The sequence below is a fragment of the Schistocerca serialis genome, chromosome 3 (genome assembly GCF_023864345.2).
Source record: "Schistocerca serialis cubense isolate TAMUIC-IGC-003099 chromosome 3, iqSchSeri2.2, whole genome shotgun sequence".
In the NCBI taxonomy this organism is placed as follows: domain Eukaryota; kingdom Metazoa; phylum Arthropoda; class Insecta; order Orthoptera; family Acrididae; genus Schistocerca; species Schistocerca serialis.
Genome location: NC_064640.1, coordinates 992,880,115 through 992,902,460, shown reverse-complemented (window position 1 = coordinate 992,902,460; position 22,346 = coordinate 992,880,115). Strand labels below are relative to the sequence as shown.

The following is a 22,346-nucleotide window of genomic DNA, read 5'->3' as shown; positions in this document are numbered from 1 at the left end:
ATATGGAAGAAGAGTTAACTTGAAATATTATGCAAAAATTATTATGTCTGTATTCTAAACCTATTCAAAGAAGGCGCGAAGGCTTTTGAGTAAATAAAATATGCTGTTAAAAGTTATAGATACAGTAGGTATATTTGAAGAAGCTCACATTTATGTCGTAAGCTTCTTTTATTGTGGACAATTTTCCTTTGAACTTAGTGTTATTTGAGGCCATCTCTGCCAATACATTGTGAAAATCTATCCAGATGTAATGTCAGATGCAATATTTTTAAAAACTCCACAATATTTGAATGAAGCAGTTTTTCATCATAGATCAAGAGAGGTGATGCAGCTGCTGAGTTTTCCAAAATGAAGATTTATATAGTAACAAGTGTGAATTGCACAGACTTCACTAGGGAGAGCTGACAGTTGACGGAAACGTGTCAAAGAATTGTGCCCACAAGTTTCGTTCAAGTGAATAAATACACAGCTTAACAGAAAAAAAGTGAAGCACCCAAAATACGCGGTTGGACGTCGATGTAACTTTGTATACATACACACCACCAGCCAGTATGTAGATGATTGCAGTTGCATTTCTCTGTGATGGGTAGAACAGCCATCAGAGTGCATTAGTGTTGTCCCAGTGTAGTGTTATTACCAGGTCTGGTAGGCTACATAAGGGGCATGAACATCATCAGATGTTGAGTGGCCATGGTAAAGAACATGTAGGTGCTGTGAACGCCTGTAAGACAGCGTTATCATTACCTGACAGAGTTTGAAAGGGCCACATTGTTGTTGTCTTGGTCTCATTTTGCCTTCTGGTTGAATTGTACAATATCACAATTTGTGACACATTTGAATGTGATAAGAGCCCAATGTTGGATTGCAAGGAAATGAGAGGGCTGGCATACTGGTCATCAAGGTTCTAGTTGACCATTTCTGACCACAATAAGGGAGGATCATTATATTGTGCACTAAGCACATCGTAATCCCTGTGCCTAACATCTGAAAACATATACAGGACTGCCTGGAATATTATGTGTCATCCCACGGTGTTGGATGGAGACCAGCAGTGGCCGAACTGGGATCTGTCTCATACATAGGCTGTCATTAACACCACAATACAAATGGCTGCATTTGTAGTGGTGCCATGACCGAGAAGCACTGACTGCTGACGAGTGGTGTCGTGTTGTGTTCAGTGATGAATCGCGTTTCTGCACAACGCCAGAAGACCGTCGTTGGCGAGTATGGTGGTGACTTGGGAAGAGGTCCCATCTTTCAATTGCTTTGGAGAGGCACAGTGATATTACTCCTCGTGTCATGGTGTGAAGAGCCATTGGGTATGACATCTGTCGGACAGATAATTGGTATGACATGGACATCTTATGTCCTTGTGTGTTTGTTATATCTCATGTGACAGTACTGTGGTGCCATTTTAAACAGAACAATGCTCGTCCACACGTGGCATGTGGCTCTATGAACTGCCTGTGTGATGTTGAAGTACTGTCATGACTAGCAAGATCTCCAGATCTGTCCATGTGTGGGATCAGCTTGGACTCAACTCAGTCCCAGTGCTCATATCCAGTATACCACAAGGACCTTATTACAACAGTTGAGTTGTGGCTTGCCTCATGGCATCAGTGGGGTGCAACATCATACTGCCAAGTTCTTTGTAAATGTGTTCTCTTTAATAACATCACATACCTTTCTGACTTGGGAAGTTTCATTTTGTTTTCTCCTCCCCTTCTGGGTGCTTCAGTTTTTTTGCGGTATAGCTGTTGGTCAGGCTGATAAAGTCTTCAGGTGTATGTTGTGGCCACGATACTTCATACTCCATTGTTGTCATATCTTCTGTTTGTGTCAGTGACTGCAGTTCTAAGCTCCAAATTTAAAAATTTTTTTTTACTAAAGTATGTATGGATCAAATTATCAGAGATGCATATCATAACTGATTCTTTGCTTATGAAGTTCTTTTATGAAGCAGAAACTTAGAGAATCTTTTTATTTTTGTATTTCTTACTTTGTCTTATGTTAAGATCATCTTGAACAGTGGCAGACCTTTTCAAATTGTTCTGACCAAGCATAGCATTTGTGTTCCTTGCACATTACTTTTACTTATGTTACTTATATTGGAATATGTGCAGGGTTGGGAGAGGGGGAAAGAGAAGCAGTGCTATACCTCCCAAGGGAAGATGCTTGATAAGCAATAGTAAGACACCACCTCGGTGGAGCGAACTGCCGACATGTTGGCTTGCACTGCCCTATGTAGCAGGGGTGAGGAGGAATTTGTGCCGATCCAGTTCCGCACATGTGACTCGGCAGAGGAAATAGATCCCTGGCACGGAGGACCTCTGGTGGCATTTGTACTGCTGTCTGTTGTCCTTGTTGTGGTCGACGTAGTCTGGGGAGGCAATGCCGTCGGTATATGCAACCCCTTGATGCTTCAGTGTCTGAGGTGTTGCCAATCCCTTTGGGTGAATGTTGTGTACATGGCAAGCAGTGTATTGTGTTAGTAGTACCAGTGTTCATTCATTAAATTGTGAAAATTGCAACACCACAGAGGATTCACGTGCCTGAAATGAATATTATACCACAGATTAGGTTTCTGAGAATGCAAATTAGAAAACAGTTCGTGACCTCTGACTCTGAAAATTCAATCTGGTGTGTGATCTCAATATGCTGAACCCAAGCATGTATAAATTGTTGTATGGAAATGGGAAGTGCCCGGGTATTTTACTGGAAAATCTTTTTCCGTGCTGTTTGAATGCAGTCCATAAAGTATGAACAGTGGTTGCCAGAGGACTTTGTCAAACAAGTTGCTGACCAACATTATCCCAGACATGTTTAATGGAAAATATCCCAAATGAACTGACAGTCTAGAGGAATGGTACATCGGTTCTTTGAAGGTTGGTACATAACTTGCCAGGCATTGTCAAGTGTTGCTCTGGTAAAATAAAATATATTGAATTGCTGGAAGGTGTGGCATTACTTCAGGCTGTAAGACACCAGATGTCTAATATCAGTGGAGGAAATTTTATTTGCGTGGCTGCATGCCCAAAATTTAATGGAATATTCATTACGCCGCAAGAAGTTTAAAATGACTTATATACTGTCTTACGATTTGGGGCTGAGGCTTTAATCTTTCTGCAGATACACAAGAACGTTTCATTGAGTATCACACCCTAAAATACAGCAGAGATGTTATAAAGTTAAAACCTTATATTTTTGAAGAAAGTGGGAGAAACACCAAAATCTTAATCTTATATTTCACTGAAGTTTGAGCGAAGCTAAATTTGTTGTTAGGTAACAAGAACAGCACAAACAGATCCAGTGTGAAAAACCAAACTAACAGCAAGTAGTTACATAGCAAACAGTGTAGGAATCAAAATGGTAAGCGACATATATTGCAGCTGGAAGATAGCAGGCTAGATGGAGGTCGAAAATATTAATGAATTACATCTTATTAACATTGTAACTGGAAGGATGCATCCCTTTAAATGAAACCTAAATCATAAGGGATTACACTTTATTTTGATAGTGTCCAATTCATTGGGTGCATAGGTGCAACACTATTAATCAGTCATGACAGCCTGTGTGCCAGTGACAATCTTACAGTTTGTAGGACGCTGTGAGTATCTCGTCGATTCTGCACTCGGGGATAATTCTCCTCTTCTGCCCTTGTTATTGCATGATTTAGTAATTTAGAACTAATCTTAATAAAATGAGGTGGCTTGGGAAGTTGGAAGTTAGCCGCAAATAAAAAGATCAAACTTATAATGAACAACCAATTTTAATTAAGAGGCACACGGTTCTCTCTGAATATGCATCTCACATTAGCAAGGGCTTGATAATTACAGTTGTATTTCACGATGAGAGCACACGAGAAACATCTGTATTTGGCAAACGCATTGACTCGTGCTCCTTTAAAGATACTTCAGTGATCCATGTTAATCATTATCTTTAGCACAGAATTGGTACTCACTACAGAAAAAAAGCTATGCATACCTGCGTGTCAGAAAGAAAAGACATTACTGATGGTTGACAGCCATTCAAAATAAATTTGCTGAATGGGAATATCTTGGCATCTGATCACATGGCCCTTCAGCCATCTGTGTGACTGAATAATGAAGACAAAACATCAGAAATCCTCACAAATTCAAAGCCATGTGCTGGAATCACTTGCTCATTATGTTGAAGCAACATTTTGACTCGAGAATGTGGACCCACTGTCATTCTGAAGATCATCACAATCAAAAATTGTACTTGCACACACAGTTAATAGTTGCTCCGTACCTGACAAATTACTTTCATGTAATTAGAGCAAAATAATGGCCTGCCACTATTCGGATGCTGTTTCTAATACTTGGAGCAATGTCCGGAAAGCATTTGTAGTTTGAAAAATACAATCAATACTAACACAGAAATGAACATTTTTACTGGAGGGTTCACATATGTGATCTAGCTCCAAAGCTGTGTGAAAGCAAATTGTAGCTACGAGTGCGCCAACACTGGAGCTGGAACTCTTTCCCACAAGACATATGCTTCTGACCTGTGAGTTGTATTAGACGTACTCAATTTCACAAATGAATGTATGTACACTCATGCTAATAGAGGAAACAAACCGATTACAGTCTGTCATCCATATGTTTGTAAAGTAAATAGTTCATAAACTGAAGAGTTACAATGCATAGCAGATCAGCAAGGGGCATTGTCCTTCAACATAGTTGTTTCTATCCGATTTCCCACGCAAATGACACGCCCATCCAACCAACACCCACATTAACTACAGAAGCTTTGCCACTAGATCGACAAGTGTCTTCTGTACATAACCTCTATGTAAATGACTGGCTGATGTTATTTCATTTGCTCTCTTTTACTTCAGTTTAATTAAAACATAAATAGTTTATTCATGTCACCTTCTTGGTGGTTGAATTCTTATATTTCAATTTAGGTGAAGCGTTTTCCATTATTATTATTATTATTATTATTATTATTATTAGCAAAATGTTATTTACGACTTTCATTTAAAGTAATTGGAAGTTAGAGGGGGAGTCATTTATACAATACTATGTAACATAGTTGCTATGTTATATAGCAAACTAACGTGACTGTGATGAGGATCACACTTGAATAGTGAGTAGCACCATGCATTTCTCATGTGGATACTGCATAAACTGTTGGTGTAGCAGTATAATCTATGCTGGCCAGCACATTCATTGCCTTTTTTCTGTTGCTCTCCAGCAGGGACTCAGCAGAGCCACACTGAATAGATATGTATATTTTTTTGTGACAACTAATAATTCTAATATCCATCCTGACAACTAAGTTCCTACCACAAGTGTGCTTTCCAAGTGGTGAAGACATCTGCAGCTATGCACTTCACACTTCCTGCTACATGCTGATGAGTAATCATAAGAAGAATGAAGGTAAAATATTGCAACTTGGTGCAAAGAACCCATGAGTGTGTTAATTGACGGTATGAACTGAAGCTGTGTAAGTAAAGATTATCACAACAGGAACGAACATCACACATCATTAAACAAAATCCGTTGTACATTAATAGTGTTGGCCACAAATAACAGTGGAACAAATTAAAAAGCAAATAAAATCTCTGCATGCATGCTACTGCTAAGAGAGACATGCAATTGAGACCTTGAAGAGAAATAGTGCAGACAGTGATGATATTTATGTACCAGAAGTATAGTTTTTTGACAGTCTTTGATTCAACAGTAGCATGGAATGTTAGAGTAGCTGATAACTTCTTGGAAAAAGTAATTAGTTTTGCTGATGAGATCACAGCCAAAAATCCAACACAGTTGACAGAAAAGGCAAATGCAGCCCTCAAAGATGTTCACAAGTGTTCACTGAAAAATAAAGTAACTTTAAATGTAAAGAAAACTAATTGTATCTACTTCCAGTTGAATAAAAGACACAATAATGGTACATTAACAATTAATGATGATGTAATAGAATGTGTGATGGATACCAAATTTTTAGGGTTGAAGGCAGATAGTCAGTTTAAATGGACAGAACATGTAAAAGCTTTAACAAAAAGACTATCCACAGCATGTTATGCTCTATGAATACTTACACCAGTGTGAAATATTTCATGCCTCAAAATGACATATTGTGGAGACATACACTCAATCCTCAGTTATGGAATTATGTTTTGGAGAATAAGTGATGGGGATATTCAGTGTGCCTTCAAGGTCCAGAAAAGAGCTGTACGGATAACAACAAATAGCAGCAGTAGGGCACATTGTACTGATTTATTAAAAAAAAAAACTAGAAATTCTGACTGTCCCATGCGAATACATTTTCCAGACTGTAATGTATGTAAGGAAAAATTTTAATCTGTATGCTACAAACAGCTAAAGTACATGACAGTGAAATTAGATCCAGCCAGTACTTATACCTAAACAGGAAACCAAGTCCAAAACACAGAACAGTTTGCTGTATAATGGCTTAAAACTGTAAAACAGGCCGCCACAGGAAATAAAAGGTGTAAACGAACTTGATATCTTTAGCCAAAAGCTAAAAACATATTTATCAAGTAAAAGTTGTTACAAGGTAAATGAGTATTTAGAATAATTGTAGATAGCCATTTGGTAGACACAGATACCACATGTTGTTTGTTGTGGTCTTCAGTCCTGAGACTGGTTTGATGCAGCTCTCCATGCTACTCTATCCTGTGCAAGCTTCTTCATCTCCCAGTACCTACTGCAACCTACATCCTTCTGAATCTGCTTAGTGTATTCATCTCTTGGTCTCCCTCTACGATTTTTACCCTCCACGCTGCGCTCAAATACTAAACTGGTGATCCCTTGATGCCTCAGAACATGTCCTACCAACCGATCCCTTCTTCTAGTCAGATTGTGCCACAAACTTCTCTTCTCCGCAATCCTATTCAATGCTTCCTCATTAGTTATGTGATCTACCCATCTAACCTTCAGCATTCTTCTGTCACACCACATTTTGAAAGCTTTTATTCTCTTCTTGTCCAAACTATTTATCGTCCATGTTTCACTTCCATACATGGCTACACTCCATACAAATACTTTCAGAAACAACTTACTGACATTTAAATCTATACGCGATGTTAACAAATTTCTCTTCTTCAGAAATACTTTCCTTGCCATTGCCAGTCTACATTTTATATCCTCTCTACTTCGAACATCATCAGTTATTTTGCTCCCCAAATAGCAAAACTCCTTTACTACTTTAAGTGTCTCATTTCCTAATCTAATACCCTCAGCATCACCCGACTTAATTCGACTACATTCCATTATCCTTGTTTTGCTTTTGTTGATGTTAATCTTATATCCTCCTTTCAAGACACTATCCATCCCGTTCAACTGCTCTTCCAAGTCCTTTGCTGTCTCTGACAGAATTCCAATGTCATCAGCGAACCTCAAAGTTTTTATTTCTTCTCCATGGATTTTAATACCTACTCCGAATTTTTCTTTTGTTTCCTTCACTGCTTGCTCAATATACAGATTGAATAATATCGGGGAGAGGCTACAACCCTGTCTCACTCCCTTCCCAACCACTGCTTCCCTTTCATGTCCCTCGACTCTTATAACTGCCATCTGGTTTCTGTACAAATTGTAAATAGTTTTTCGCTCCCTGTATTTTACCCCGGCCACCTTCAGAATTTGAAGGAGAGTATTGCAGTCAACATTGTCAAAAGCTTTCTCTAAGTCTACAAATGCTAGAAACATAGGTTTGCCTTTCCTTAATCTATCTTCTAAGATAAGTCGTAGGGTCAGTATTGCCTCACGTGTTCCAATATTTCTACGGAATCTAAACTGATCTTCCCCGAGGTCGGCTTCTACTAGTTTTTCCATTCGTCTGTAAAGAATTCGTGTTAGTATTTTGCAGCCGTGACTGATAGTTCGGTAATTTTCACATCTGTCAGCACTTGCTTTCTTTGAGATTGGAATTATTATATACTTCTTGAAGTCTGAGGGTATTTTGCCTGTCTCATACATCTTGCTCACCAGATGGTAGAGTTTTGTCAGGATTGGCTCTCCCAAGGCTGTCAGTAGTTCTAATGGCATGTTGTCTACTCCTGGAGCTTTGTTTCGACTCAGGCCTTTCAGTGCTCTGTCAAACTCTTCACGCAGTATCATATCTCCCATTTCATCTTCATCTACATCCTCTTCCATTTCCATAATATTGTCCTCAAGTACATCGCCCTTGCATAGACCCTCTATATACTTCTTCCACCTTTCTGCTTTCCCTTCTTTGCTTAGAACTGGGTTTCCATTGATATTCATACAAGTGGCTCTCTTTTCTCCAAAGGTCTCTTTAATTTTCCTGTAGGTGGTATCTATCTTAACCCTATTGGGATAAGCCTCTACATCCTTACATTTATCCTCTAGCCATTTTGTACTTCCTGTTGATCTCATTTTTGAGACTTTTGTATTCCTTTTTGCCTGCTTCATTTACTGCATTTTTATATTTTCTCCTTTCATCAATTAAATTCAATATTTCTTCTGTTACCCAAGGATTTCTACTAGCACTCATCTTTTTACCTACTTGATCCTCTGCTGCCTTCACTATTTCATCCCTCAAAGCTACCCATTCTTCTTCTACTGTATTTCGTTCCCCCGTTCTTGTCAATTGTTCCCTTATGCTCTTCCTGAAAGTCTGTACAACCTCTGGTTTAGTCAGTTTATCCAGGTCCCATCTCCTTATATTCCCACCTTTTTGCAGTTTCTTCAGTTTTAATCTACAGTTCATAACCAATAGATTGTGGTCAGAGTCCACATCTGCCCCTGGAAATGTCTTACAATTTAAAACCTGGTTCCTAAATCTCTGTTTTATCATTATATAATCTATCTGAAACCTGTCAGTATCTCCAGGGTTCTTCCATGTATACAGTCTTCTTTTATGATTCTTGAACCAAGTGTTAGCTATGATTAAGTTGCGCTCTGTACAAAATTCTATCAGGCGGCTTCCTCTTTCGTTTCTTAGTCCCAATCCGTATTCACCTACTACGTTTCCTTCTCTCCCTTTTCCTACTGACGAATTCCAGTCACCCATGACTATTAAATTTTCATCTTCCTTCACTATCTGAATAATTTCTTTTATTTCATCATACATTTCTTCAATTTCTTCATCATCTGCAGAGCTAGTTGGCATATAAACTTGTACTATTGTGGTAGGCGTGGGCTTCATATCTATCTTGGCCGCAATAATACGTTCACTATGCTGTTTGTAGTAGCTTACCCGCATTCCTATTTTCCTATTCATTATTAAACCTACTCCTGCATTACCCCTATTTGATTTTGTGTTTATTTCCCTGTAGTCACCTGACCAGAAGTCTTGTTCCTCCTGCCACCGAACTTCACTAGTTCCCACTATATCTAACTTTAACCTATCCATTTCCCTTTTTAAATTTTCTAACCTACCTGCCCGATTAAGGGATCTGACATTCCATGCTCCGATCCATAGAACACCAGCTTTCTTTCTCCTGATAACGATGTCCTCTTGAGTAGTCCCTGCCCGTAGATCCGAATGGGGGACTATTTTACCTCCGGAATGTTTTTCCCAAGAGGATGCCATCATCATTTAACCATACAGTAAATCTGCATGCCCTCGGGAAAAATTACGGCTGTAGTTTCCCCGTGCTTTCAGCCGTTCACAGTACCAGCACAGCAAGGCCGTTTTGGTTAGTGTTACAAGGCCAGATCAGTCAATCATCCAGACTGTTGCCCCTGCAACTACTGAAAAGGTTGCTGCCTGCCCCTCTTCAGGAACCACACGTTCGTCTGGCCTCTCAACAGATACCCCTCCATTTTGGTTGCACCTACAGTATGGCTATCTGTATCGCTGAGGCACGCAAGCCTCCCCACCAACGGCAAGGTCCACGGTTCATAGGCCTATATAAAGTGACTGTCTATGGCATAATTATAAATGCTGGAAGAATTGACCTGCAAAAATTGTAAGAATTGAATTGTAAACATTGTAAGAACCCACGTAGTTTTAGTTCGTAAGACAGAATTGACGACATCCATACAATTTGTATTGTTGTACGGATGAATAAACAAATCAATCAATCTTTTCTCATCACAGTGCCCTGCTCCATAAATTTCTGTTGCACAATGTCCAGTAGGAATCAATAATTATCATCGCTCATCTTCAGTTAATTTCAAAATGAGTATTCATCATCTAAAAGAAGTTATTTTCGAAGAAATGTTGAGCTTCTCCTTTCCTTCCATCTGCTCATCCCGTTTTCACCCATAGTTACAGTGTTGTTCTTTTGATGTGCACTGCTGTGCAATATAATGCAGCAACCATGGAAAAAGTAAGAATTACTGATATCCTTGCAGCACCCGATACTGTGACAGCTTGCTCTGTGCATGCAGTAGAGTTTACTGGCATGAGATTTGTGGCAAATCTAACCACATGTGACTTCCCTTGCGCTTTATCGTGTGCCTTGGTGCACACTTTAACAGATGTGTAATGGACAATAAAGGATTTATATTGCATGATAAATTTGGAAAAAACACTGTTTTGTGTATTAAATATTGCAGTATCATGGTGACAACTGAGAATAAATAGGAAAAAGCATGGGAAGATATAAATACCCATATTTACCCAAAATAGTTCTTTAATGATGGCTCCAAGGGATGGGATTCAGATCCTGTGCCGTATTCTTGTGCTGTCTGCTGGTGCCATTGATGATTTTTTTCTTACAGGTTAAAGGGGTTGTCCTCATTTTGTGAATGGCATGCTGCAAGACGAAGGTATCACTCAAATGACGTTGCCAGAGTGCTCCCCAATCATAAACATGCATTTACCTGTAGTGTGTGGTGTGTGTGGAAAGGGGGAGGGGGAGGATGGACTTACATGCTCTCACTTGTTTATGGGTATTTCTGCACACAAAGATCAGTGTCCCAGCCATCAGTCATTTAGTCACGGTTACTTGTTGTTGCATTTTAATTGTTGTAGACTAGTTATTTTTCATTTTTAAATGCAATCATTCAATGCCACTGAACATAAAATACGATATTTTTAATCCTACATGGTCATTGTTTATTGCCATATTTATCTCCATTCTAGGGCCTTATGTTGATGCTGCAGAATTTGCCTACACAGAATTGGACCCATGCTGAAATAGGAATGCTAGTGGCAGAAGCATACCGACTGAAATTTACCTTTGCAGATGCACCAAATCATCTTCAAAGTGGAGAAAGATGACATCCGGATCCTGTGAACTTGCATCGTGTCAATTATGTTTTATATTATTTGTAGGGATGAAAGAAGGTTGCTGGAGAAATATTTTATTTGGTTTGGCTTTTATATTGCACTGCTTTGTATATTCTTGTTGATAATCGGCTGTTATGGTATTTTGCCAAAATATGTTTATAGATTTAGTTGCAGTCAGTATGTGGAACATATTCACCAGGAGTCCTCGAGAGCAAAGTAGTCTGTATGTGTGTGTGGGGGGGGCATGCAAGGTTTTTTTTCTTCCCCTCCCAAGCTCTTGTTAGCCCCTTGTTTAGTGAGTATTAATTGAGAAAATTCTTGGGTTGCCTGTTTTTAGATCCAGTTTCCCCAACGTATGGGTCTGATTATGCTTTATTGTTTTAATTATCTGCAGTTTCATACTGTTAATGATGCAGTCATTCACTAAAACATCACATGTGAATTAGGCTAAGGATAAAAATTGTGTACTGAGTTGTATTTTGTGAACAAGAAATATCTGACATTTATTCTTTCATGATAAAATTAGATGGGTATTTATCAATTCTTTCAAACTGATATGATATTAGATGGGTATTTTCATTGTTCTCACAGAAGAAAGAGTAAATGCTTCTGTTCACACTTTCAGAAAATGAAACTGATGGATGTTTGATACATGGTGCTTGTTCTCCGTTTTGTGTTAAAGGCAGAGGGAAATTGAACTCAAATTTAAACAAGATATATGTTACAGAACAAGCAATGAAAGTATCAAATCATATAGTTATTTAAAAAAATATTTCATATAATCTTGAAATTTGTGGTTTTTTCCCAGAGTAATGATTCATAAATATTTCACTGTCCCTTGTTTTTCGAGTGACTTATTTTATAATTTTTTTGATGAAGGAATAGTGTTCTGTTTTGAAATAATGTGAAACTTATATGAACTGAAATAAGTATTTCTTTTAATATGACTTGAAAAGACTCTGTATTTTAAATATGCTTATGGAAGACACTTGGTGTCCGGAATACAGTTCCATTGCCATGATTTTTATGTACAAGTTCTTTGGAAGACTTTTTAAGTATTTCAGATCGTGAGATTAGTGGATTGAGTTTAGGTGGCTCAAGTACCTGTCTTTTTTTAATCTTCATATTTATGTTTTCATGTGAACTTATATCCAGCTTAGTTCTTCATATCATGATACTACATATAAACCTTTTTATTTATGTATCAAGAATTTGTCAAAAAGCTTAATTGTTTTTAGTGCATAATGACTTTCACTCCACTGCTGTAGTTACATTGAAAAAGTGTGGTGTACCAGCAAAAGCAGTGTGTTGTTTTGTTAATAAATCTGCATGTTTTAACAGTGATCAAGTAGACTGATCAGATGAGTACTCTTTTTATATTCGTAAGGAATTAAGTGGCTCTGAAATTTTTTGCTTGTATCAACATAGTGATCCGTACAAAAGATTTGTCGTCAAGCTGACGTTTATCAACTGTAAGAAACTTAATATCATTGGGATACATTATATAATATTAGTAAATGAAAATACCCATAATTTACAAAGATGATGATGAATAAGAAGTCGGTTACACTGTAATTTTAGCAAAGTAATTAAGATATATTTGAGTTTCCTAAATGAGTTATTTAAGAGGAGCAAATAGAAAGATAGTGTCATAAAGAAGGAAAACACACTTGAGTTTTGGAACATTCATTTTCATTATGTCTTAAATAGATAATGACAGAAGAGAGAACCATCAAAAAGTTTTCAATAAAACTTTCTTCATAAGCCATAACAAACTCCTCAAGTATGATGGGAATATTCATTTCCTAGTATTCTTTTGAATCTTCTGCCATGAAGATGATATGTAGATAATGATCTGAGAAAATTTGAGTGTTCTCATAATATTTGTAATAGATAGGCATTCATAAGGAATCTGATTATGTTATCTTGTGTTACATGTTATTTTCCAGTGTCAGAAAGAAGGTAAAACTGCTTGAAATTACTTTATATGTTATGTTTCCATGTTATTGAATCAACAGGCATGACAAACATCTACTAGGGTAGCCTTTTCAGCCAGTCAGTGTGGTTTTTCAAGACTTCTGCATACTCAATAGCTTTTTTGCTAAAAATGTGGTATCTAAAAGAAGGAATGGGGGAGCAGTAACATACCATAACAGTCAGTCTTTGACCTGTTGACAGATTTGTCTTTGGGACAATTTGGAGCTCAGTGTTATCATGTCACACTACTTCACCACTGCTGTAGTAACATCAACTTAGGCTTGCAAGTGCTGCACCCGTTTCCCCTTTACACACACACACACACACACACACACACACACACACACACACACACACACACAAGCTGTAGGCTGAGCTACAATGTTGATGTTCTGCTTTTTTATGTATGTACCAACTGCTCAGTGCTTGCCTTATATGTCGTTTTTTTTATCCCAGTTGATTCTATGTCCTTTTTTTTTTTTTTTTTACTCAGGACTAATAATTACCATATTCAGTGAAACTAAATATGAAAAGTGTAAAGTATATATACTTTTACTGAAGAATGTTGTAGAGGGGAGACTTAATTTAAATCAGACTTAAGCAAACTTCTTATTGTGTGTGTTGACACAATGTGAAGGTGTACTGGCTGAGTTGTAGTATAGGTGGAAAGTAACATGGCAAAACTTCGGTGTTTCATACAACTTTTCGACATCTGGATAAAACATTGAGCATTTGATCTGCTACAGTACTTGTTTCCTGCACATCTTTCTATCTTTTGCTGAGATTTTAATGGAGCCTCATTTCCGTTTGATCCACTGTTGGCTTTATATTTAAAACTGTACACAAAGAACTCTTCATTTTATATATTTTCTGTGTGGCAATTAATTTTAGTTTTTTTTCCCTATTTCGCTTTTTCAAGATAAGTTCACAGAAGACATTAGTTCAGTAAGAAAATGCTTTGTAATAGGTGGTAGATAGCGCTCTGAAAAAGTAAGCGATGTGAGATCTGGTGTTATTGTGCACAATACCTTTAATCACAACTACAGAAGTAATTTAGTGTTATGCTAGACATTAAATAATTGCTTTGCTATTTAACTATCAAACACTTGAATTCTGATGAAAGAGCTATACTGCTGTACAGGATCCTGTCAGAAGTGCTTTAATAGCTATCCACAGAAATGAACAGTTAATTTCACATCAGCAGCTTTATTGTGACAGAAAGCTGCTATGTTAGAGCAGCAGGCCTGTGGTTGAAGATTTAAGAACAATATAATTAGACTTAAATAATTGGTACTACTTGGTTACTGGCAGTGGGCCACTGTTATCAAGTATGTGATGAGTATTAGTGACATGCAATATATTTTTGTCAGTCATGTGGATGGCAGTACATGGAAACCGAATAAATGCCCATTCAGTTATGGCAGTCAACTTTTGTAACTTCATTTGCTACAGTTTTCTTTAAACATCACTGATACTTCAGCTTGCCTTAATGGTTAAGTTGGCCCTACCCCAAAATTCACAGACTAAAGAAGTTAGAGGACCGCTATTCACTTTGTCTTTTAAGACTATAGTGAATAATAATAACCACTAAATCATGAAATTCATCAGTAACAGGAGCAACAGCTGCAGTCAGTAACAGTACTACAGGCATTGGTGATAAAGTTAAGGAAAAAATGGAAATAAAGGACAAAATACAATATATTTAAATGTATTACATTGTGACGAAGAACAAATGTTTAAATGTACATACGAATGACTGCAAGAGAATAAACCAAATATAAATAGTTCCAAATAGGTGCTAGAAATGGCTGCAAGTGAAATTACAGCTGTGCATCAAATTTCTACATATAACCAACCATCAAATCACTTACAACTACTACATACTGGAAGGTAATAGAGCTGGGTATTGTGCACGGTAGTTGGTGGCTTTGTAAATTGGTTACACTTGAAAGAATGCTGTTGCTGCTGCTCATATGAACCATAAACGTTAATCCTGTTAGGACATCATGGACATGTCTTTAGGAATTAGCTTTGCAAAAGCCACATGAAAACTACAGAATAGTGCTAGCGACATTAGTGACGTCACTGCAGCAGAGCAAAGTTTTCTATCTAACAAAGAACCTTGATAGAAATAACTTTACAGCTTTCAAAGGTACCTGCTATTCTATTAAATGTGACCTCAGCACATGGATGTCAGAATACTGTTAATAAAATGAAAATTTTTCCTAATGATCATACTTTTGAACAGATTTCATCATATGCATATCTCCCGCCCCCCTCACCACTCTCTCTCTCTCTCTCTCTCTCTCTCTTTCTCTCTCTTTCTCTCTCTAATTCACACACACACACACACTGTGTGTGTGTGGGGGGGGGGGGGGTCCTGTGTGGGAGTATGCTTACCTCCTTACAATACAATAAAATAAATCTCATTGTTACAAATATAATATATTGCAAATTAGTGTCTACATGCTCTGTCAGCAGCAAAGTAAAAAATACAGATGGTTACTGGGGGAAGCAACATAAGGAATGAGTGGCATATGGGTTGGTTACTAATAATGTGATGTTCAGTGTTAAGTGATAAGAGCATTCCACAACAAGAGACTCATTTAAAAATTTGTATGTATTGACTAGTGAATGAATATATAGGAGAAAACCATGTATGGAACAGAGCTAACCTGTCAGGTGTCAACTTTATGTTCTGTGATAGAATTATTAACAATAAACACTCACTGTGACTCATCGCAGGCAAATCTAGAACAGCTTTAATGTCTGTTAATAACATATTTATAGCTGTCAAGCAGCCTAGCTGATATTAATGAAATAACCCATGAACAAGATAACATAAATCCACAATATAAATTATGTCGCTGGCCATGATGGCATAAAACCTGTGAAACTGTATGCTATAAAATAGAGGTGTCTGTTATGAAATATCAAAATATGGCCATTCTCAAGATGCATTGTAGGAGTAGGAACCCTACCCTGTCAGAATAGGAAATCATAAGAGGAAACATGTTAATATGTTGGATCATGGGATATGGGAGGCACGGTTGAGGACCTAAGGTTTTAGCACCTCATTTATTGCATACTCATGTGTCAATATTGTATTTATAAATGTTTTAAGCCACTGTTTGTCATTATAATACGTGTAAGAAAAACTTATTTCTTACATTACTTGTACTGGGAGTGTGTGTGAGGCAAACTGCAGGAATTTTATGCAGGAGTAACTGTTACATGAAATGTTTTGAGCAAAACAAATCTGCCATCATAAACTTGGTCTTTTAACTATATGTTAAAATTTAAATAATATTTATTATATGGAATTAGCACCTGTGTATTAATGGAAATGTATTCCAGACAGTATAGTCACAATTTTGTTATTTTTCACTTGTTGAAACATGCAAATAGTATTATATGAATTTGTATTTCATGTGGTGGGCGTAAAAAGTTGTTGACTGCCGTTATCTGTTAAACATTAAATGTCAGTTGTTGTGCTTATGTATGTTCTACCATGGACAATTAAAATAATTTAGAACATACAATGTAGTGTTGTTATAACTGCACATCTTTTTTGCTACCTCTTGTGTGATATACTTACAGTTTTAAGTTTAAAATCCTTCATTCATTACAAGTATGAACAAATGGATGCCAAACAATAACATATTAAACAAGGTGACGATATTAATTTTGATATAAAAGTAGCTTCTTCTGATATCTGGGAAGTCACTTATCAGGATATATATATAAGTCATTATTCTCATCATTTTCTGTTGGTAGTGACTGGTGGCTTACATGATACGGTAGCTGAATGTACACTTGATAGCACAAAATTTGACCGACAGAAATGACAGCCAGAGTTAGTCCAGTACAGCACCAATGCGAATGAGATGCAACGTGCCATGTTTTTCTATTTACCGTTGGAAAGTGTAGAGGAGGAAATATTATATAAAAAATTATGGGAAACTGATCTTGTCAGTGTTCCAGATCTGTTTCAAGAAGAAACAAAAGCTTTTCTGCAAATGGACTATGTTGGTATTGTTTATAGATAGAGTGCAAGTTAACTGAATAGATAGAAGTTCCTAAATTGTCACTGTAGCTGAATAAATATAATGTATTCTTTATATGTACAGCCTTTCATTTTTGAATCCATGGTGTTCCTTCCCCCTGATGTAAGAGGCACGTCCTTCTGGTTCAACTGTTTGTTGTCTATGAAGCCCTATGCTGTATTATATGAAACACACTTTGATGATGCCACAGAAGATGCAATGGAATTTTTGCTATCAGAGTCACTTCTAGTGGAGAATGACATTCCTGGTACTGAACAGTTAAATTTACAACTACTATGTGACACAAATAGGTGAGAATCATTCACACAGTTCCATTGATATTACACAGCAATAGATTGACAGTTTATTGTGGCAAGTTAGGTCTACAAGTGTATGATTGGTTCTATAATTGCCAATGACAGCGCACGAGCAAAGTAAAATACCTGCTTCATGTCACCTTCAGTCGACCCACATTATTCGTGTGCCATGCCTCATAATGAAAAGGCTATACATGACTGTGTCATTGCTCTTGTGGAGAAAGGGGCACATACACTATGTGATCAAAAGTATCCGGACACCCCCAAAAACATATGTTTTTCATATTAGGTGCATTGTGCTGCCACCTACTGCCAGGTACTCCGTTATCAGTGACCTCGCTGGTTATTAGACATTGTGAGAGAGCAGAATGGGATGCTCTGCAGAACTCGCAGACTTCGAGTGTGGTCAGGTGATTGGGTGTCACTTGTGTCATACGTCTGTACCCAAGATTTCCACGCTCCTAAAAATTCCTAGATCCACAGTTTCCAATGTGATAGTGAAGTGGAAATGTGAAGGGACACATACAGCACAAAAGTGTACAGGCTAACCTCGTCTGTTGAGTGACAGAAACCGCCGACACAAGGGTCGTAATGTGTAATAGGCAGACATCTATCTAGACCATCACACAGGAATTCCAAACTGCATTAGGATCCACTGCAAGTACTATGACAGTTAGGCGGGAGATGAGAAAACATGGATTTCATGGTCAAGTAGCTACTCATAAGCCATACATCATGCCGGTAAATGCCAAACAACGCCTTGTGTGGTATAAGGAGCATAAACATTGGATGATTGAACAGTGGAAAAATGTTGTGTGGAGTGACGAATCATGGTACACAATGTGGTGATTTGGTGGCAGGGTGTAGGTATGGCAAATAGCCGGTGAACGTCATCTGCCAGTGTGTGTAGTGCCAACAGTAAAATTCGGAGGTGGTGGTGGTATGGTGTGGTTGTGTTTCTCATGGAGGGGGCTTGCACCCCTTGTTGTTTTGCGTGGCACTATAACAACACAGACGTACATTAATGTTTTAAGCATCTTCTTGCTTCACACTGTTGAAGAGCAAAATTCGGGGATGGCTATTGCATCTTTCAACATGATTGAGCACTTGTTCATAATGCACGGCCTATGGTGGAATGGTTGCATGACAATAACATCTCTGTAATGGACTGACCTGCACAGTGTCCTGACCTGAATCCTATAGAACATCTTTGGAATTTTTTGGAATGTCAACTTTGTGCCAGGCCTCACCATCCGACATTGATACCTCTCCTCAGTGCAGCATTCCATGAAGAATGGACTGTCATTCCCCAAGAAACCTTCCAGAACCTTATTGGATGTATGCATGTGAGAGTGGAAGCTGTCATCAAGGCTAAGGGTGGGCCAACACCATATTGAATTCCAGCATTACCGATGGAGGGCACCAGAATCTTGTAAGTCATTTTCAGCCAGGTGTACGGATACTTTTGATCATATAGTGTATGGCAGCCCAGAGGGCACTGTGTGATGACAGATAAAATGTTATTGAGATATTGAAGAATTCAGTAGATGTTTGGGAACACCTGTCCAGGATAATGGACTTGTCAACACCTTATGGCAAAATCCTTTTTTAGACACAGTGCTGTTGAAACATACTACTCCGTTTCCCAGGTTGGTGGATATGGTTTGGCACCAGCTTAGGGGGACCAGACTACTTAGCAAATATGCAGCTATCCAAGAGATGCTCTGTGATGATAATGTACTCCGCTGATTAGCATTTGCTAAGAACTGTGTCAATTTTGACTGGCAGAAAATGATATTTTTTGACAAATCAACACTGTTCTCGAGGAATGATGTTCCAGTACTAGTATAAAGTCTGCAAGATGCCCATTTCTACCACAGCTACAACCATGAATCATCTCGCAGTGGTAATGTGTTTGTATCAGTTTTGTGCCAGATGTTTTTCTGTGGAACTGAAATGTTTTACAGGATAAATGGTCAATTTGTTGCTGTCCAGTGTGACCTTATTATGGCCCCATCAGTGCGACAACTATATCTTGAGGGAGAAATCTGCTTCCAGCAGTACCAGTCTTCTATACACGTCACTGATGATGCAGGAGTGGTTTGCAACACAGAATGAGATTTCTTGTCTAAGTTGACTTCCTCCTGCATCGACATGCTACCCACTATGAAGTGCACGGCAGAATGTACGTCTCATTCTGTTGATTATTAGGGTTTCTTCCCGTTCCATTCACATATGGAGCACGGGAAGAATGATTGTTTAAATACTTCTTTGGATGCTGTAATCAATCTTATCTTGTACTCACACTCCTTACGGGAGCAATATGTAGGGGCTTGTATCACATTCCTAACATCATCATTTAAAGCCGGTTGTTGAAACTTTGTAAGTAGGCTTTTGTGATATAGTTTATATCTATCTTCAAGAGTCTGTCACTACAGTTTCTTCTTCATTTCAGTAAAACACTCCCATAGATGAAACAAATCTGTGACAATTCAAGCTGCCCTTATTTGTATATGTCCAATATCACCTGTCTGTCCCATTTGGTATGGGTCCTGCACGCTTAAGCAGTATTGTAAGATGGGATGCACGAGTGATTTGTGAGCAATCTCCTTTGGAGACTGATTGCATTTCCCCAGTATTCTACCAATAACCAAAGTCTGCACTTGCTTTACAGATGACTGAGCCTATATGATCATTCCATTTCAACACTCTTGTTTTGTGACGTGCACATTTTACATTTCCAAGCATTTAAAGCAAGTTACCCATCTGCACCACTTTCTGAAATCTTATAAAGATCTGAGTGAATATTTACGCAGCTTGTTTCAGACAGTACTTCATTATAGGTAACTGCATCATCTGCGAAGAGTCTGAGGTTACTATCAATATTGTCTGCAAGGTCATTAATATACGACATGAGCAGTAAGTGTCCCAAGACATCTCTCTGAGGTACACCTGAAGTTACTTCTACATTTGTCAATGACTCTCCATCAAAGATAACTTCCTGTGACCTCCCAACCAAAAAATCCTCAATCCAGTCACAAAATTTGCTTGATACCTCATACTATCAGACTGTTGATAATCAGCACAGATGTGATACTGAGTCAAATACTTTTCAGATATCGAGAAATAGAGCTTTTACGTGACTACCTCAATCCAAGTCAGTCATGTGAGAAAAGTGTGAGTTGTGTTTCCAGAACACATGCTGGTTAACACAGAGGTCATTCTCTTCGAGATTCTGCTTTATGGTTGAGCTCAGAATATGTTCAAAGATTGTACAATAAATCGATGCCAAGGAGATTGGGCAACAGTTTTGTGAGTCTTCTTGTCGAAGGGTGTGACCTGTGCTTTCTTGCATCTACTGGGCACAGTTTTTTTGTTTGAGAGATCTACAGCAGATTGTAGTTAAAAGAAGGCTAACTTAGCCACAAATTCAATATAAAATTCGATAGGGATTCCATCAGGCTCAGGAGTTTCATTAAGTTTTAATAATTTCAGCTGTTTCTCAGTGCCACTTACACTAATATCTATTTCACTCATCTTTTCAGTGATACAAGAATTAAATTAGGACAACACTTCTACGTTTTTCTTTGCAAAGAAACATTTCAAAACAAAAACAAATATTTCTGCACCAGACCTATACCCTATCGAAAACATGCGCAGAGATCAAACAGACCACGCGAGAAAACTGGTCGGACATTTTGCCAAGAACCTGTGATGATCTCTGGAATGTCACCTTAGCTGCCCGGGAGGTGGTGGCAGGAAATGAGAGATTCGTTACTCATCTCAAAGACTCCTTTCCTTGCAGATTTCAGTCAGTCATTGAAGTTCATGGCTTCTGTACTGGATATTAAGTGATAAAGAAGCCACCTGCTGTATGCTTTTGAGAACTGAAAATATCTTAAGAAGAACCATGAACTCTTGTTCATTCTGTTAATTTTGTGATCTCTATTGATTAACGCGTTGATGGCTACGAGGCTTCCACCCGGGCTGGTGGTGAAACAACCATCTCTATGCTTATGGCAGTCAATGTGTTAAACAAATTAACTGAATAAGGCAAAAGGTGTTAATTCTTCTACTGTGCTCACAATTACAAATGTTCTTGTATGGGCAGATCTGTACACCTACCACGTGATTGGCTCCTGTGTAATTTGATGGGAAATTCAAATTTTAGCCATGACCATTTTTTGTGCTATAAGGTGTACCATTTTAATATCTGTAGATACCAACCAAGAGATAAGGTCAGAAATAATTTCAAATTTGAATTAAATGATGTGACAGCACCAAGAAGAAAAAAATTCTGCTGTGGAATGTGGCATGCAGTTGCAACACGTCTTTCCTTCAACTTTACAGATCTAGAAAATTAGAAGCTAAAGTTAGCTTCATTGGATTACGTAGATTGCTTTGAGTCCCAAAAATTCTAATATCAGAATGAACAGTTGCACAATACTGGATAACTATTTACATTTCTTAGAAATTAGATACTTCTGGAAATAAATGTAAGACATGATCTTATTAGTGTGTAATGCTCCTGGTGAAGCTGGAACGCATATTAGTTCAGGAATAGAGAGAGAGAGAGAGAGAGAGAGAGAGAGAGAGAGAGAGAGAGAGTGTGTGTGTGTGTGTGTGTGTGTGTGTTTTGGCATAATGCAAACCTGAATGTAATATGTGATTCAAGAACAGTCTTTAGTATTTTGGATGTGTACCTGGTCACTGCCATTCAGTTTATCTCTTGGAGTATATCTTTGAAAGTCACAAGTGATTTTATGCATTATTAATCAGACTGTACGTGACTTGTGGCTAGTGATCTGTA

At 38.0% G+C, this 22,346-nt stretch overlaps 1 protein-coding gene across 3 annotated transcripts in view; it reads left to right on the top strand.

Moving 5' to 3' along the window:
• The window catches only part of LOC126471442 (TBC1 domain family member 22B), a 139,757-nt gene extending 123,042 nt beyond the window's left edge, over window positions 1–16,715 (top strand). For all 3 annotated transcript variants that reach the window (XM_050099620.1, XM_050099621.1, XM_050099619.1), the window contains exon 11: window positions 11,050–16,715. In XM_050099620.1, coding sequence (XP_049955577.1) covers window positions 11,050–11,187 — 138 coding nt within the window. In that variant the 3' untranslated portion in view covers window positions 11,188–16,715. The remainder of the gene's footprint in view (window positions 1–11,049) is intronic.
• Window positions 16,716–22,346: the final 5,631 nt, after the last annotated feature.